Below are 13,022 nucleotides of genomic sequence, written 5' to 3' on the forward strand. Positions count from 1 at the left end.
TCAGGGCTGTTTTCCTGTTTGCGAGCAGCATTAAACGATGCAAGCCTTCAGCAAAAGCAAAACCAAAAACCAAACAAACCAAGCAAATCCCAGAACTCAAGGAAACACATCCTTCTTGCCAAAAGAAAGACAAGAAAGCATAGTATTTTTATGTAGGCAAAAGTACGACATTTGTTAACTACGCTCTTAATCTTTTTTTCATTACAGGATAAATGCTCCAGGTGCGTGTCTCTTTTTCTATATTTTAATACTTTACTACAAGACCTTGTTTACAATTCAGTGTAAAATTTGTAAATCCATCTCTAGACCAATAAATTTGACCCAGTACAAGAGTACTGAGATTAACGAACCCTGGCTGAGTATGGGAGGCCTGCCTAAGTGATTTCATGGTCCTTTTGCTCTTCAAATCTTTTAACTATTAGGTAAAAACCAAATTCATAGTAGTCTGGTATCTGGCATGGATGCTAAAGAATTACTGTGGTTTTCACATGCAATTCATATGCTAGCTGTTAAAAAATAATGCCATCCCTCTACAGCACCTTCAAGAGTCCTTTCCACTCTAATTGCCTTTTCTCTGATCCCTGCATTTGCTCCCTTGATACCATTACTTCAGGTACTTGAAGATTTAAAGTATTGGTGCTTTTAAAGGGGTTTGTATAACTTAGCAGGGGTATAAGTTGCACATTAAAAAAAAAAAGTGTTTTTTTTTAAACAATCATGTTCCTTTTAGTCCCATTATCTTTCTGCCAGTAAGCATAGCTTATATGGGCTCAGTAAGACCCTGCTTTTATACTCCTCCTTAATTGGTATCTCTCAGCTTGAAAAAACCACATGACTAACAAAACCCAACAAAATTAGCTGTTCTCTTGGTTGCCTGATTTGAGACATTTCAGCATTGGCTGGTTTGCAAAAAAATGGATGCTCGGTGCTTTCTGGAAAACTGGTTCCCAAATGCTGGGCAGCAAAGGCCAGACAGAACAGGTCTCCTATCAGTGCTCAGGTTGAGACCCATCTGCAGCACTTTAGAGTACTGCACGCCTGGTTGCAAAGCCCTTTGGTGTCCAGGCATACAGTTCTCCAAAGAAAGGCCATTAAACAAATTGGCAAGGACTGAGCAAGAAGAAGTCATAGCAACTATTTGGGTATCATCCACAAATCCGTGCTGTTGAGATGCCCGTGGCACTGCTGCTGTATTTGTTTGCATGTGGGATGAGTTAATAGTGTGGTAAATTCACACATAACCAAACTGTTTTTCAGAATTTTACTTGACTGGATCTGCAGCACTTCCTTGTTTTGTCTCCAAGCGCATGTTTGAGTGCACAAGCTTTGCCACTACAAACATTCAGGGAAAAAAATCCACATTTGTAGTTCAAATATCCCCAAAGGTGAATTTCTATATATGTTCATATTGTTAAGAAAGGGAAATTTATAAAGAAGCCTTTTTTTTTTATTCACTACCAAAGGAATAAGACTTTTCATGGTTAAACTTTTGATTAGTCATTGGCAACTGTGGATTCTTACTCCGAAATACTATGAAGGAGTTTGCTTTTCAGCTAGGATGAAGGATCAACCTTTGAAAAGAAATAAGGCTCAGTTGAGATTTCTCAGAAGTTGAGTATCAAGAATGTCTATTTTTTTTTTTAGGAAATCTTGGCTTTAGTGTCTGTAGTCACTGTCAGAAAAATCTGATTCTTTACAATGTGTGTTTTCCTTTCTGTAGAAAAGAAGAAACCTAAGAAAGAAGTGGTTGTGGTAAGTACTGCTGGCCTCAAAACAAAGTTTTGTCCAGCCCTATCATGCAATATGATGGTAGGACCCTTTCTATGAAAGGTGTCTGTTTTCCAAAGAGAATATAAAAATGATAGGCAAGGAAAAAAGGATTGTCCCCAAATGCAAAACACTTCAGTGCCCCAATTAGCCTTTGTATTTAGAGGCAACACTGGGTGTGAGAGGTGCTCCCCCCCTGCTGTGGCCCCTTTGCTTCCAAGTGCCGGATTCTCCAGCCCCTCTGGCAGCCCTGTATGTGGGAGGCCAGAAAGGCTGAGCCTGGAGCAGTGACAAGACTTGTTGCAGCCACACAGGCAGGATGACAAATGCCCCAGCTTCACTGATGGCAATGTTGTTTTGCTGAGACACCACTGACCTGTGCAGCTAACCCTGACCCGCCTGAGTGCAACCAGTAAGTGCACAAGTGTACCCAAGCTGTAGAGTTTGGTCTTGTTAAGCTGTTTGCAGCAAAATGCCATAGTTACTTACACTGCAATAGATGTTTCTTTTTTCCTAGATATTGGGGCTCCTTCATTTTTCATAGCCATAATAGAATAAAGGCTGCAAGGTACTTTCATTAATGTCCTGTCCCTCCCCAGGTTCTTCAGAAAGAGGATTCCCAAGCCTCCTGTGGGTGGAGGTGACACTCTTGTCGTTACACACGTGGAGGCATTTAGCATGTCAGACCTTATTAATTCTGCTTTGAACATCTAGTGGCAACACCCTACACCACAAATGGCTTTTGTTGCCAGTTTTTGATTAAACCCAGCCTACAGGAATGCAATGTGCAGGTCATACAAATCCACCTCCATCCATGTGGGTCTTGGTTTCCAAGTCACTGCTCCTCCTATTTACTTAACTAATTCACAGGATTCATTTCACATTTTGTCTCTCTTCACAGACAATGGCAAAGCTAAACACTGTCTTTGATGGAGAAGCCAGAGACCCAGGTAATAAAAAGCAATTAACACTGGATATGAATATTTGGCTGGAAACAAACTGGATTAGTTGATTTAAATATGGCTCGACATTTGCTTTTCATATTTCAGGTTTGCTGTTTCCAAGGAGAACGGGAGATATATTTCACAGATAGTGAAAATCAAGACAGTGCCCTAGTAACATTTCTAATGGTAGAATATACTTATGGCCCTTGAAAGCACACATCCGATGGCCAGATTATTCACTACTACTCTGCTAAATCTGAATGTATGGATCTGGTATAGGAAGGTGGGAGGGGAGGAGGAATTTGCTGCAAGCCTACTGCTCTGGTGCTGTCATAGCTACATAGTTTCACCCTTCTCACATCTGGGAAGTGGCCAGCAGGTTAACCTAGCAGCAGGTGTACTGACTTAATCTCTTAAACCTCTCCCTGGATGCAGGGCAGGTGGGTGAGTTACTTGCTCCTGCCCAAACCTCCTCCCTGCAGCAACAGTGCATTGCTGCTGTTTACCTAAGGCTCAAGCATCGCTTGTTGGAGGGGAAAGGGAAGACCATTTACTTTTACAAAGAGTTGTGGTGGCATCAGCTGCTGAGCATGACACCAGGCCCCAGCTGTGCTAACTCTGAGCATATCTGATTAACCAGCTGGGAAAAGTGAAATTGAGGCAAAAGCTGTGAAAACCAGGATGATCCAGGAGGTGTAGCGCTTGCCCCCTTCCCCAAGCAGTGGCCACTGTGCTCTGGAGCAGCAGGGTTTGTTACAGATTTGTTTTTTTCTAAGCATTGATCTGCCATACCTCATCCCCCTGAATCATATCCCCTGCCTAAGCCCCACACTGTGATGCTTGGCCTGGCATTACGGTGCCCAGCCCTGCGTCTAATAGCTGAGGGCTGCAGCATGCAGGGGAGGGCTGGTAAATGTGATAGTCAAAATAGGTCTTTAAAAAATAGATCCAAAAATAGGTCTGAAACAATAGGTCTAAAAATTATCCAGAAGAAGGCAGGCTTGTTTCAAGGCTTGGATTAATCTGGCCCAATTTCCACCCAAGTGCCTCTACCTTGTGTTTCTTATTAGCTGGCTTGGAGCTGTCAGATGCTGTGAGCTAATAGGAAACACTAGGCATGGGGACATTGGTAGAATTTGGGTGAACAAATGGGACTCTACAGTGTAATTAAGCCCATCGATGAGGCTGTTTGAGGCCAATTTGGTCCGGGTCCAAGACCACCTGCTATTTATAAAGAGATCTGGAGGGATGGGCTCTGAAGTCCCTGCTTTTCCCTATATAATTACACTTGTAAAATATTAAACATGGATGTTCCCTAGGCTACAAGAATTACTTCCCAGTGTTTTTGCAGGACAGCTGGTGGCTCCCTTCCTACAGCAAACCTGACCACAGCAGTATTAAGGATATCTGAGTCAATCTGAGCTGACTCCCAGAGCCATAGCATTTGCGTCATGCCTGACACAAACATTAAACTATAACACAGCTTTGTGGTGTCAGCAGATGTGTGTGTTCCCCACTCCTCTGCTTTCCCCTCCATGGCTCATCCCAAACCCTAGAGGATCAAGCCTTGGAGATGAGATTTAATAATTCCCAGCACATCATCTGTTGCATATGGTTAGGAGGGATGGTCAGGAGCTGCCTCCTGATCTGGGATGCTTTAACATGCCTGCCTTGTAAGCAGTTTAAAGAAATAACATATAAAAAGATCCAGTTTCATCTTTAATTGCTCAAATTGTGTTAATGTGTCAGAAACTATTAATTCTGATACAAACTGTAACACGTAGTAACACGTAACCACCTTTTTTCCCCAGGCCTTAATGGTCTTTTGTTTGTCTTGTATTAATAATGTTCAATTACAAGAAGTGCCACTATAGCTCCTGATTCTCTCCTGTTTAGCAAGAGGCAGCGATTTAGACTGTGAGGCAATCACATTGGATGCATGGCAATTTTTCCACCTATCTCTAGTTAGTAAATGAACTGGAGGAGAGGATACTTGCTTTTAACGCACAAGTAGAAATTACCCATAAAATCTGAAGAGGGACAAAAATCTTTCTAACAAGGGAAGGTAGCCATGTGTGCTAAACAACCCAAATTTAGCAATATTTTATGTATATGAGGGAAGCATGTACTTGCACAAATGAAAAATATGTAGTATTTCACTCTATTAATGACTATGTGCACAGCAAGCCTGAAGGAAAGCATTTTATGCAAATGGCAAAACAGTGCATACAGCCAAAACTCATTTGGGATCCCAGATCTCCAAATCTTGGGTCAACCTAGATGGTCTGGAAGATGTATGTAGCATATTGTGTTCCTAGGAGGTTTTGCTACATCAGCTAGGTAATTCTATTTGAAAAAAACGAGCACAGGCATACACAATGACCTTTCCCAGCATGGCCAAAGGCATAAGTTTTGGGAGACTCAGTCCTAACAACTAAGGTCTATAGATGTGTTTGTTACACTGCCCACGTTAACCCATGGTAGCTGGTAGCCTCTATCCAAAAACAGAGGATTACAAGGTCCTATTTTGAACATTTCTATTCCCCAAACTGCAGGGTCAGTTTTTATACTGATAGAGTAGCATCTCTGAGCAGCCACCATGATGCCCAGGTCCCCATGCTGGCATGGAAATGAGGCTTTCCCTCTCAGGGCTCTCTTCCCAAAATTATTTGATTTTCCAGGTCCTTCACATTCCCCATTTCAGCCCCATCCTGAGGACTGCCACGTCTTAACCTGCTAAAGCAGGAATGATTTAAATCAATTGTCTTTTCTCCCTTGCAAGTCACTGGCAAAATGTATGAATTCAACTCACGTTCAGGAGCCAGGAGGTGGAAGAAGAGTGGTGAGCCCCTTCAGCCAGCACCGTCTGTGCAGGTAACATCCAGTACCACAGACAATGGTGGCCAAAGGACAGACAGAGCAGAGGCGCCAAGCAAAAAAGAGCGTTCAGAGAAGAGGAAAGAGCCGTCAGCAGGGACAAAACCCGCTGCCAAGCCCTGGGCAAGGCAATCAGAAACACCAGAACAGGATGGGCTGAGGTTACAAAAGCAGAAAGAAGAGTCTGAGGAGAGAGGATTGTCCTCACCAGCCCCCCAAAGCAGATACTGACCTTCTCTCACATTAAGCCAGCCTTAAAGCAAGGTGCACAAGTATCCAAGGCACCGCCCAAGTGACCACTGCTCCAAACAGCCAAAGAATTAACAGATGCTGACATATGTGTTTTTCACTATACATATCACAGCTGAAAACATAAGGTGCCCACTGCTGTGTAAACTGGACCCAAAGGCAGGATGAAGCTGGACTTACCTTTGGCAGGTGCAGGTAAGAGTGGAGGAGAAGGGGAGGATGTGAAAGGGGGGGAAGAGGAAATAAAAGCAGATTCCCAGATAGAAGCATCTGCTGCCCACTGGCCCTGGGCTACAGCTGCTGGCAGTCTCCTCCTGGAAGAGCTCTGCACCTCCAGATTGGCATGGCCATATCCTCTGAGCACATTTGGGGAGGGCAGCATACACATGGACATGCTTTCTCACTGGTGAATGGGGTCTCCTCTCCCTGCTGAGCAGCAGAATGGGTGAAAAGCACATTAAGGTTGAAAAGCTTGCTGGTAACAGCTGAAAATAGTTTCTTTTCATTCAGTACTTTATTTCACTGCTTCCTTACCCTCCCATCTTGCTGTAGAAAAGACCATGGCTTGAAAGCAGTTTTGGAGTGGAGAAAACCCACAGTTTGTTACGGTATTTCAGGCTGTCAGGTCAACACTATCAGCTTATTTATCTTTTGTAGCATTAGGCACATTCAATATCTCCACCTTTGGTATTTCCTCTGGTGTATTTAATGTTTTACAGAATCAAGTGCAACACACACAAAAGAATAATGACAATAAACACATGGGTGAATCTTTCCTGAGTGTGGGCATGTATAACGTAAGTGATGTCTAAGAACCAGATATAAAACATGCAAACCCTACAAGATTTCAGAAAATCATTTTAATCTGAAGAAATTTATTTATAAATGATGACTTAATACTCAACGTGTTGGCTTCTTTTCTTTACTAATTACAAAAAGTTTTTTTGGCAGCAAGGGACTGATACCAGGTGGCAAACTCTTTAGGTTTAGGACCTAAACTTGGTTTAGGTTGAGCAGGGACAGTCAATGCAGATTTTATCCAATCTGTCACATACACTGGTTTTTGTCGTACAACAGAGGACCTGGATGGGGAGACCCAGGGTAATTTCACAGGGGATCCTACACTTTACAAAACCACCCGTCATGGTGCTGCGGCTCTTTGCTGCGCTTCAAAGGAGCAGTTTGGCTCAGGAATAACTTCCCTTACAAACACCAAACTTCAGTCAAATGCCGTTTCATTGTGCAATCAGAAACCCAGCGTGTCATGAACACCACGGTGCTAGAGATAGGAAAGAGTGATTTATACTCTCTGAACATGTTATCAGTTTACTGTGTCTGTGGTGGTTGCTATAGCATTATCCAACCTCCAGCACTGTCAGGGCTGGTCACACATTCAGATCTCCAACCCACCATTGTTTGCATTCATTTGCTATAAATACAATAGAATCAATTTCTAGAGAGGTGTTTTTCCAGTGACATAGAGAAGTTCTGCAGTAACTGGAAGTACTGCTGTAACTCTGGATCTTTCTATCACTCTGACACCAAGCTAGCCACAGGCATGCCTGGCACCTACAAATGTTAAACCTTTGTTACCTGAAGAAGTTAACTGCATTGCTTTAATGACAGGAAGACATACAGGCTTTTGTGTTTATTTTCCTGAGCATTTCTCTAGGGCAGCCACTCTGCTTCCTCAATTCCTCTCATTCACTTTTGTGATTAGAGGTAACTACTTTTTTGTGGGTCTTTTTTGTTTGTTTGTTTGTTTAAGGGGAGGCAGAGACAGGCTGTAGTTTCATCCAGGAAACCTGGACAGAGGTGGATGAAAACTCATCTTTCTTTACTGCTCTTTCTGCTGCTGAACCGCACAAACTTCTTGCCTTCCTTCTCAGGACAAAAAAAAACCCCAACAATAGCATAACACAGTATTACAGCATGCTCTGAGCATCCATGTATGCAAACACATTTTCACAGCCAACACTGCGGTGCTGTAGTCTCCCACAGCTGGCCAACTGCTGGATGAAAAGCAACTAACCTCGTAGTGATGCTGACATACTCTAACCTCCAGACAACTGACAGCTCTACAAAGAGGCACCATAGGTCTAAGAGCTGCCAGATCTAAGAGCTAATACCACCAGGATGCCTCCATGCAGTGGAGGTGAGTTTAGCTGGTGCACTCAGTCTTCTGGGGGGCAGGTTCAGACAAGAGGAGGCATCTTGGGAGTCCCATGCAACTTACTACATGGGGAAACAATATGGTCTCCACCTCCAAATAATTCTTCATCCTGATCTTCACTGTAAGACCTTATTTTGGCCATGCACAAAACTACTTTCCTTGCTGGGGAATCTACAAAATCAAGGAATAACAAGGCTTTATCAGAGCATCAGCTTTATGCAAAAGCAGCCCAATTTTCCTATCAGCCACCCCTAGTACTATTGACTTTCCTCCCCATGAAGAAATAAAGAATGAATTCAGGTCTCACTGAGCTGAAGCACAACCATCCATTTCTTTGGCCTGTCTTTGGTAAAGCAAAAGCAGAGAAGACAGAACTGACTGACCCAGATGTACACTTATTGCATATTATATGAAGCAATATATGAAAAGATACTTTGAATATATGTAAAAGAAACGTGTTGTTTCATATAATACAGATTACAATACTTACACTGTGCAGTACAGCTTTAAATGTTAGAAACCTCATTTAATTGCTAAACCAGCTTTCATGCTTTTGCCATTCAGAATGTCTTTGAGAACAGTGATTCAGTGTTGAAAACTGCCACTAGATGGACTGAGAGCAAGGATTAAGTGCAGGCTCCAGACAATAAAAGCATTTAATTATTGGAACAATTAGCTAAGACTGTGAGGCTTTTCCATCATTTGAAGACCTCAGAAGTCAAGAATGGCTGCTGTGTGCTGTAGAGGGTCAGAGTAGATGATGGAAACAGCCTCTCTAGTTTTCAACAGCTCTGTTAGCCTCTGTGCATGCAGTTACAAGGTATGAACTTTGGTGCCATTCACTTTAGAGCGATGATGATGATAAGCTGAGACTAGAAAGGGAAGAAAGGCATCTGGTGGTTCAAGCAGAGTGGCTGGGGGCAACAGTTCCTGACCTCCAGCTGCCTGTTACACCATACCTGTTAATTTTATCTAAGGTCTACAAAAATCAGTGTGAATTCTGCCACAGCTTTTGATTACTGTCTCCACCTATTACACATCCCTGAAGTGCTTTGAGACCTTTGGATTAATATTGCTTTGAAAGTTTCAAGAGCGATTACAAAAGAGCACAGGTCACTTTTCCTGACTGGGTCTAGTTCCCCCAGTAGTTTATGTGTGATGATATTTCTGTTTTTTTAGTGGATTTCTCCGAAGTTAATGTACTTCTAATGCATAGATGCTCTGCTTTCATATTGGTATTATCTATAGTACTTGCAGCAAACATCAGAAGTCTCAGTTTCTGGCCATGTAACTTCTTTTATATCAAAGAATGTAAAAGTGCTGATACTGTATTTGTTCACGGTCTCCAAGAGAACAGTTTCAGGTGCACAGATGGAGAATGTCTGCCCAGGAGGCTGCCACTTTGTGACTGCTCACTAGGAGCAGGAGATGGGGCTTGGACCTCCTCAGAGAAAGGGGGTCAGACAAAGGGAACAAGCCTTCTTCTCTTTTCTTCTGAGCAATGAATCTAGCTGCTAGGTTTTTTTATGAGATGCAGATTGCAACACCATAATGGAAATCCCATTTTAACAGCAAGCAGCCACAACTGCATATTGCACATACCCGGGTTGATCTGTTGCCTGAGATCCCACAACCACAACAGGCCTTTGCAAGGCTCCAGCTAAAAGGCTGAACACAGGCTCGGCACCCGCTGGGCTTCACCCACACACGCCTTGTCAGAGCTAGTTGCTGCAAGCTCCCTGTGTAGTCACTGGGGAGAAGGAGACACTTTGGGGGTGACTTATTGCAAAGCAGATACATGTCTAGAATAGATCAGATGAACTGTGCCCTAAAAGCATCTCTTTCTGGCTGACTAGATCAGATACCAATGCCTACACACCACACACACAAAGGAAGATCAGCTGAGTCTCAGCCCAGGTTATTCAGGTGAGGACAGGTCTGTGCCACTGCTTCGGTGCCTGAGAAAGCTGAAAATCAGCAGGAAGCTGAGCCTGGAGGTGTGCCCAGCTCTGCCTGCCAAGATCCCAGGAGAAGATGGGGCACCACCTACGCTTTGTTAGTGCTCTGAGGTCTGCAGGCTGCTTTCTGGGACCTGCCTTTGGGGTCATTCTGCATCTGGAAGCATGTTATGTGTTTCAAAGCAGCCAGGTAGAAAAGCATGGGCCTGGCCAGGAGACTGAAGATGACAAATACCAGCTTCAGTGAGCTTCTGCACCAAGCTCTGTATTATTGAGTGAAAGACACACTTGAAAATAAAGTAGGTGAATAGATCTTACTCAATGTTATTCAAGGATGCCAATGCTCTGTGGTTCTCTGCTACCAAACTGCCACAGGTCAATAGACCCTCTGGGATCTGATTCTGAAGCAAGGTCCTTGCTTAACTTCCCAAGCTTGAAAAAGCAGTTGGTGAATGAAACAGGCAAGGCAAGACTTGGCCCAGCCATGTGTGCCCGATTTTCAATTTATTCCCGTGGATATTAGCCGGGGCAGGAGTGGTGTGTTCGTGCAGGACCTACCTGGATTAGCCCCATCGGGCCCAGCACAACCTGCCCTACCCTGGGTGCCCACACGGGGCTCACCCCACAGCGACCTGTCTGCTGGCAAGCTGTAACAGCCGGCTGTTTCCAGAGGGGCTGTGCGTATCCCAGTGCAAATGAAACTCAGGGAGGGTTTGCTGGCTGGTGCCCATCCATGTAAGCAGCAGAACTGGTGGGCCCGCAAGCTACCAGATCCGCACAGCTGGCAGAGCTCTGGGCATGGCCTCTGACAAGGGCCAGGCAGGCTGCCAGCACAGCACACGCCCGCCTGGCCACGCAGACCCCGGGGGAAGGCGAAGCATCAGCATCCCCTTTGCTGGCCGGATCCCAGCTCGCTCTAGCCATCTCTTCTCTCCTGTAATTACTACAAACAATAGCAAAGGGGTCTCTGCCATCTGGTCAGTGACGAGTCAGCTGAAGGCTCTCACCAGGGCCTCTGGGCACTGCGGACAAAGAAGAGGGAGGCAGGTGATGCTCTGCATTTTAGACAGGGAAGCTGAGGCAGGTGGGTTCCTCCGCGGAAGCACGACTGCGGCGCGCCCGAACGTCCGAGGCGAGGCCTTGCTGCTCTCGGCTGGCCTTGCTGCTCGCCGAGCCGCCGTGGCCCGGGAGCTCCCCAGGCAGCGCGGCCCGGCGCTCCCGCGCCTCCCTCCGGCGGCGCAACACTGACCCCCGGCGGCCCGGGGAGGCGGCGGGAGGCGGCGGGGAGGGCGGCGGGGAGGGCGGCGGGAGGCGGCGGGGAGGGCGGCGTCTGCCCGCCGCACCGCTCCGCGGCTGCCAGCCCGGCGCGGGGGGAGGGAAGGGCCGGCGGGAAGGAGGGCAAAGGCGAAAAAACCAAGGAAATTTTAGGGGAAAAAAAAAAAAAAGGGGGGGGGGGGGGGAAACAGCCGGGTCATTAAGGCACCATAACGCTGTAGACATAACAAGAAAGAGATGATCCCGTTACAGGACTAATTTTCTTGCAGAGCACACTGGGTCATTTCTGGAGTGATCAAGCGGCCTGTTTTCTGTCGTCTTTGAGCTTTTCCCTTCACCCCACCGAATCGAACCCTTCCTTACTACTTATGTAAGCCACAGGATGGATGCTCCTGTACTTCATCAACTACTCTTTTATATCCGAGCAGACTGGGTGCAACTAGCTGGCAGGGAAGGATGCTCTGGTATTTCTCTACATGGCCACAGACAGCAAAGCAATAAGGAATTGGATCCAATGCGTTTTCACATTGAATTTCTTGAACACTCCTCTGCAATATCCAGCCTGACCGTGCCTTCCCACTTCATGCAAGCAGTGTTACCACACCGATACTTACAGAGGAGGCTGTGCTTTTCCCACTGACTGCGAGCAACTAGGGCTATCTAGTGCACTTGCTTTGGCATGGCCTTACAGATGTGAGAGCATGCAGCCTGTGGCAGAAGCATCTACAAGATCAGACACCCTCAGAACTCCACGGAGTGAAAAAAAGCAGTTCAGAAGTTCAGAACAGTGACAGCATTCAGAGAGATCAAAATGGACACCAGTTTTTGCCAGCGACCTTCTGTCAGAAGGTATTTCCTATTCCCTATACAGAAAGACAGCAGTACTTACTTATTATCAAAGATTAAAAGGCAAGGACTGAAATCCAGATATACAATCTCACCTATTCTCTGAAAGTGTCTGAAGAAGTTGGGAGACCTTGGTTTGTCAATGACTGCCCCAAAAGCCTTCCCACGTGCCTGAGCATGCACTTCTTAGCCTGCCCAGGTTAAACAGAGTCCTGACAATGTCCAACAGCGAGATATCAAGCTCAGTGAGGAATTTCCCCAAGTACTTTACCTGATGCCAGGTGGTGTTTTGAGGTCCTACCTGCCCCACTGGCTGTGGAGGGGATGAGGGAAGGGGGAAGCAAGCAGAGCATCGGTGTAACGCTCCCTGGCTGCCTGCACTGTGTGGATAGTCTCTGTGGGGCATCTGAGAGCTAACTGGCTTTAGTGCACCCTTCAGGACCAGAAAAGCTGCAGCTGGTACCTTACACCCTTTCATCCCTTCTCCCCTTCACTATTGTGCTTGATGTGAGGGAGCCAGCACAGATGATCAATGAATAACTAAAGTGACAGATGTTTCAGGCCAATATTTCAGTGCTGTTCTGACAGGTAAGTCAGGACAAAGGTGGATGCTCCCAGGGATTTCCTCACACACAGCCAGGGCTGAATCAATACTGTGTTCTTACATGCTCCTGAAGAGACCCTGCCCTGTCACTGAACCAGAAGAGGTTTTTTCCCCAAGTTAAAAGAGCATGAACTTACCCACTTAGCAAGATAAAGCAGCCACCAGCCCCAGGGTGCCTCCAGCCAGAACTCAGCTGTAATTGCTCTGCTGGCTCTTCTTGCATGGAAGATTTTCTGTCCTGTCAGCTCTGCTAGCTGTAAATCGTGACTTCTGGTTGCAACTGAACAGTGCCCCAGGGGATTTGTCCTGAAGGGACTGATCTTTCACAG

At 45.6% G+C, this 13,022-nt stretch overlaps 1 protein-coding gene across 1 annotated transcript in view; it reads left to right on the plus strand.

The window, feature by feature from the left end:
- CDHR3 (cadherin related family member 3) overlaps window positions 1-6,729 on the plus strand; it is a 66,957-nt gene extending 60,228 nt beyond the window's left edge. The window contains exons 18-21 of the mRNA XM_064441705.1: window positions 208-221; window positions 1,721-1,752; window positions 2,669-2,717; window positions 5,494-6,729. Coding sequence (XP_064297775.1) covers window positions 208-221; window positions 1,721-1,752; window positions 2,669-2,717; window positions 5,494-5,819 — 421 coding nt within the window. The 3' untranslated portion in view covers window positions 5,820-6,729. The remainder of the gene's footprint in view (window positions 1-207; window positions 222-1,720; window positions 1,753-2,668; window positions 2,718-5,493) is intronic.
- The last annotated feature ends 6,293 nt before the right edge of the window (window positions 6,730-13,022 follow it).

The sequence above is a fragment of the Phalacrocorax carbo genome, chromosome 1 (assembly GCF_963921805.1).
Source record: "Phalacrocorax carbo chromosome 1, bPhaCar2.1, whole genome shotgun sequence".
In the NCBI taxonomy this organism is placed as follows: Eukaryota; Metazoa; Chordata; class Aves; order Suliformes; family Phalacrocoracidae; genus Phalacrocorax; species Phalacrocorax carbo.